The sequence below is a fragment of the Volvox carteri genome (genome assembly GCF_000143455.1).
Source record: "Volvox carteri f. nagariensis unplaced genomic scaffold VOLCAscaffold_34, whole genome shotgun sequence".
NCBI lineage: Eukaryota > Viridiplantae > Chlorophyta > Chlorophyceae > Chlamydomonadales > Volvocaceae > Volvox > Volvox carteri.
The window spans coordinates 1,291,837-1,296,706 of record NW_003307577.1 but is presented as its reverse complement, the minus strand read 5'-3'; the positions used below and the strand labels follow the sequence as shown (position 1 = coordinate 1,296,706).

Sequence of the window (4,870 nt, the reverse complement as noted above, 5' to 3'; positions counted from 1 at the left end):
CAGCAGTTGATGATCCCCCTCCGCCCCGTCAGTGACAACGGTATCAACCGCCAGAACACGCACTTCGTGCAGAGTGCCTCCCAGGAGAGTGTGTTCCTGCCCCGGGCCGCGGAGAGCGAGTCGGAGGACATCATCGACACAAATTCAAGTAAGTCAAGGTGAACGGGGGGGAGGGAAAGCACCCGTGCGAGCGTTTCTGTATGGGTGTGTGTGCACGGGCCCAGGGACTCATGTCTCAACCGTCAACCGTCAACTTATCATAACGCTGCGTCCCCCCAACTCCCCCCTCATCTCCTGCCCCCGTTTTTTCGGCCGCCTCAAAACCGCCTGAGCCCTCCCCGCCGTGTATAGAACCTGAGTCCGTGTCATTGCTTCCTAAGCTCCTCCCGCGTCCCCCTCTCCCCCTCTCCCCACCCCGAACCCCCAAGTCCGCGAACGTCAGGTGCGCAAGGACTGGAACCGCGTGGTGCGCAAGGACGCGTTTCGCGGCCTTGTGGGTACGGAAGATCCCGGAGCGGCCTCCGGAACCACGGGTCTGGGGCACTCCCTGGACGCATGTTTGGCCGTCATACTCCGGCACAAGGACTCCCTCAGAGCGGTGTTCACCTATTACAGCATGCAAGGTGAGAGAGGGGGAGAGAGAGAAGGGAGCGAGGAGGGAGGGAGGCGTACTGCGGCACTTGAAGTAAGCCATGCTTGCTTAACTAACAAAAACACATGTGCGTACATGCGTATACGCGAAACCCGGCATCCTCATTCTTTCCCCATCCCGCGATTTTCCTTTTTGCGTCTTTTCCTCCCCCTCTACCTCCATCACCACCCCACAGGCAGCGGCATCAACGACTTCTGCTTCGCGCTAGGCCAAGCCGAGTGGCGTGCATTCGTAGCGGATTGTGGTTTCGGAGCCGCTTGCGGAGACGGCACTCGTTCCGGCACGCCAAACCAAATCGCCGCCGCCGTTGCCGCCGCTGCTGCTGCCGCTGCTGGGGCGGCGGCGGCGGCGGGTGGCCCCGGCGGGGCCCCCAATCGTATCTCCATGATGGGGCGCGGCGGCCCCTTGCTGCCGCCGGCGGCGAATGCAGCGGCAGCGGCGCAGAAGCTGAACGCCGCCGCAGCCGCCGGGGGCCCTTCGGGTCCCACAGCGGGCGGGAGGATGTCCAAGGGCCCCAGGGTCAGCACTCCGGGGAAAGGGTCTGTGGCCAGCGGTGGAGGCGGGGGCAAGGCCGGTGGCAGCGCCGCCACCGCCGCCGCCGCTGGTGGCGGCGGCGGCGGCATTCCCACTGGGCGGAACCGTTCCGTCACCGGAGCTGACGGCGGTGTCAGCGGCGCCGGCAGTAGTACGGCAGTGGGCGGTATCCCAAGGGTGTCCATCCGGGGCAACACGCAGCTTCAAGGGTATGCGGCCGCCGCCGCCGCCGCCGCCGCCGGCAGTGCCGCGGCAGCGAACGGCGCAGGAGGGCCTGGCGGCGCCGCCGGCGGCGCGACCCCGTTTCAGCAGCAGTCCAACCAGTTGGCTGATTCGGTGTTTGCGGCGGTGAATGTGGAGCCGGAGAAGCGCATCATCGATGGTCATGTACGTATAAGGATGTACGGCAGTACGGGAGTATGACGATCCGGCCTGACGATCCGGCCTGAATAATCACATGTATTTTGTCGTATGTCCCGAATCGTATCTGCGCACTTTCGACCCGAAGGGATAGGTTCACCTTTGTGGGTCCAACACGGCCGCGGGGGTGTAATCCTCAAAGCCGACATACATACATACATGCGGATTAGGGTTCCCCTCTAGCAGGGGAGAGCAGGGAACTGCCTCGGGAAAGGGGGCCGCTGGTGAAGCTTAACCACCCTGTAACGACATACATACATGCGCACGCAGGCACCGTAACACAAAATCCAAACTTCACCCAGGTGTCCCAACCGCTACATCATCTGCTCTTGCAGCTTCTACTCACTGTTACCAAACGCAGTGCCATGCTAGTGTGTATCTATGTATGTATGTGTTGTCGGGGCACGAAGGAGAAAGTGCATCACTCTGTGCGCCGTGTGGGCTGCCAAGCCCATCACCCTGCCGCCTGGCGCCCCCCTCCACCTACCACCTGCACCCACCCACTCGTCCTCAGACCTCCTCCGTCCATCACAGGACACAGGGCAAATTAACTGACAGCCCCCTCCCCCCCCACCTCCGCAACACCACCACCACCAACAACAACGGAACCCAGACGGTTCTCAGTCGCAGCTTCCTCCGCTTCGAGTGGTACGAGTCGCTTCTCAGATTGGCCACCATTCGACATGTCAAGGGAGGGGAGAAATTCGGTGCGTCAATCGGGGCTGGGGGGGTAAAACCCTAAGGCCAATGGACGAGCATGGGCATCATAACCAGTAGCTGTAGCAGCAGAGTACTGCGAGGAGCAGCTACTGCACAGCTGCAGCAGCATGCTGAGCTGTTTAAACGCCGTTCGGAGGTTTGAATTCGGGGTTTTCCTGAATCTCACCCCCCCCTTCTGGCCCCCCCCACATACGTACACACATATACATACACACATACATACACATACATTATTCTAGGTTAGGCACTACTGGTAAGGCACGGACCATTCCCCCCAGGAGATCCCGGGATATAGACCCGTTAGGGTCAAAAATCCTTCCGATGGTGGATGGTAAAGTGCCCCTAGTTGATGGACGGTGGTGACCTGGGATAAAGTCGACTTGCGAGCCGATCAGGAATGGAGCTGGGGCGCTGTTAATCCGGCAGATTCCATTGGATGTTGGTGGTGGGTGCGGAACCTAAGCGATCCACTGAGAAGTTTACTAGGGTGACTGGATGAGGGTGCCCCCAAATACCGGGAAAGGCAGGGTTTCGCCGGGTAGCGGCCACGGGTGAAGATATGCCCCCCTTTCCCACACATCATACACATGTTCCCCCATTCAGGCTCTATAGCGGCAGCATTAGAGCACATGTGGACGAAGGAGGTACTGCCGGTGCTGCCGTCTATTGCCGTACACGAACCCAACATGTGGCGTATTGTACGGTTGTACGGCGATCCTGAGGTGAACGAGCTATTTATCGCCAACATGGACCTCATCATGGTGAGTGTATGAACGCGTTGTACGGCAGTACGTGTAGTAGCTGGCCGCTGAAAAGGCCTCTCACGATGCTGGTGGTCGCGCTTAGCGCGTATTTGTAGAGGTTATGTGTGCCGTACTGTGTACCAGCTACTACAGTACGGCATTTGTATGGCAGCATGGTATTAGGTCAGTAATGTCGTTCTCCCACAGTGCTGTGTTTGGGTTGCTAGAGATTCGAGTTGGCTGCCTGTGCCTCCTATGCGCGCCTCCCCCTCCTCTCCACTCCCGCTAGAATATTACGGGCTTGCTTTCCGCACTTTATTCAAATCTTGGCGGCTAGGGTAGGTAGGTTTCCGCTATCGTCATGACTACATCATCGTGAGGACTTCTTCTTTACAAGCGCCGACTGGTTAGTTATGCCTTCCTTACTTGTGGCGTATCAGTTATCTTCCCTGGCATCAGCTTCACTCGCTCGTGGTTCCTCTTCCCCTCCCCCCCACCTATGTAAATCTCTCCTACAGTCCGGCTGTGCGCATACCCGGACCCTGTCCTGAATCCCCCTTCCCCCTTCTCGCTCTGCCTGCTCCCCTGCCCGCCTGCCCCACCTTCGCCCTCCACTTGGCGATCCCCCAGGCCTTGTACGGCTTGTTCAGTGCTGCGTCTAAGAACCAGATGATGCACTTGTCGGATTGGATCGGCTTGCTGAACACATGTGCGGTCATTGGTGAGTGAGCTAGCACCCGAGGGAGCGGTGAGGAGGAGGGAGAGGGGGGGAATGAGGAGGAAGGGGACGGGGAGGGGTGAAGAGGAGGGGAGCTAGGGTTCAGATATTGGGGAGTGGGGGACTGGGAAGGGCAAGGATTTGGGTAACGGGGGACGGGGTTGAGTGGGGGTTAGGAGCTGTAGGTTTCAACCTGTCTGTACGAACCCGAAATAAGTAATGACAGCACGAATATGAATACGAAGGGTACGAAGAATACGGAAACGTGAAAATGTAAAGGCCGCCCATTTTAGTGCAGCTATGACCTTGCCGCGCCCCGCCAACGTGGCCTTGTTGCCTGATCAGGCGACGCCACCGGTGTCACCCTTCACGCCGCCAAGCTGGCTTACAGCCGGTCCCTGTGTGTGGTGGTGGACGAGCAATCCCAATGGTTCCGAGCCGTGTGTTTGACACGGTGTGATTTCATGGAGGCACTGGCTCGCCTGGCTGAGGAGCTGGCACCCCCCCCGTTGGAGGAGGTGAGGGTGTGTGTGTGGGAGGCCGGAAAGGAGGGAGAGGGTTTTCAGGGCAAGGGGCGAAAAGACGAACCACGAGCGAGTGAAGCTGCTGCAAAGAGGGGGGAGAAGAGCAGCGAGAGGGACAAGCAGCAAGGGCGGGTAGGGGTCTCGAAGGCGGGGAGAAGTCAGGAGAGGCGTTTGGGGGTGGGGGGTTAGGAGAGGGAGATGGAAGAGAAACCATTATACGCATCCCCACCCGCAGATCACTCGTCCAAACTGGGTTTTGGGGAGTCACATGTCTTGACCTTTGTATGTATGTTTGTTTGTATGTCTTGCCGGGTATGTGGTGTTGTGCAGGTGGCTGAGGCTCTCCGCGATGTGGGCATCACGGGCCGGCGGTTGCGGGTGGCTCTGGAGCAGCCCTGGACCTACTACTACAACGAGGTGGGGTCGCTCTCCCCCGCCTGGGGGGAACTGCTGAGGGGTATTTGTTGGTTGTGTGTGTGCGGGGGAGGTTAGAGGGACGGGAGGGTTCCGCTATGTGCTTGTGTTTTGTGGGGGATGAGTAGCCCGAAGGGGGCGGGCC

The 4,870-nt window shown here is 59.5% G+C and overlaps 1 protein-coding gene across 1 annotated transcript in view; it reads left to right on the top strand.

The window, feature by feature from the left end:
• The window catches only part of VOLCADRAFT_105841 (uncharacterized protein), a gene marked incomplete at both ends in the record, with an annotated part of 18,538 nt that overhangs the window by 7,199 nt on the left and 6,469 nt on the right, over positions 1-4,870 (top strand). Inside the window, 8 exons of the mRNA XM_002953183.1 lie at positions 55-148; positions 429-623; positions 828-1,573; positions 2,121-2,313; positions 2,930-3,087; positions 3,700-3,790; positions 4,133-4,305; positions 4,642-4,728. Of these exons, the coding sequence (XP_002953229.1) occupies positions 55-148; positions 429-623; positions 828-1,573; positions 2,121-2,313; positions 2,930-3,087; positions 3,700-3,790; positions 4,133-4,305; positions 4,642-4,728 (1,737 nt within the window). The remainder of the gene's footprint in view (positions 1-54; positions 149-428; positions 624-827; positions 1,574-2,120; positions 2,314-2,929; positions 3,088-3,699; positions 3,791-4,132; positions 4,306-4,641; positions 4,729-4,870) is intronic.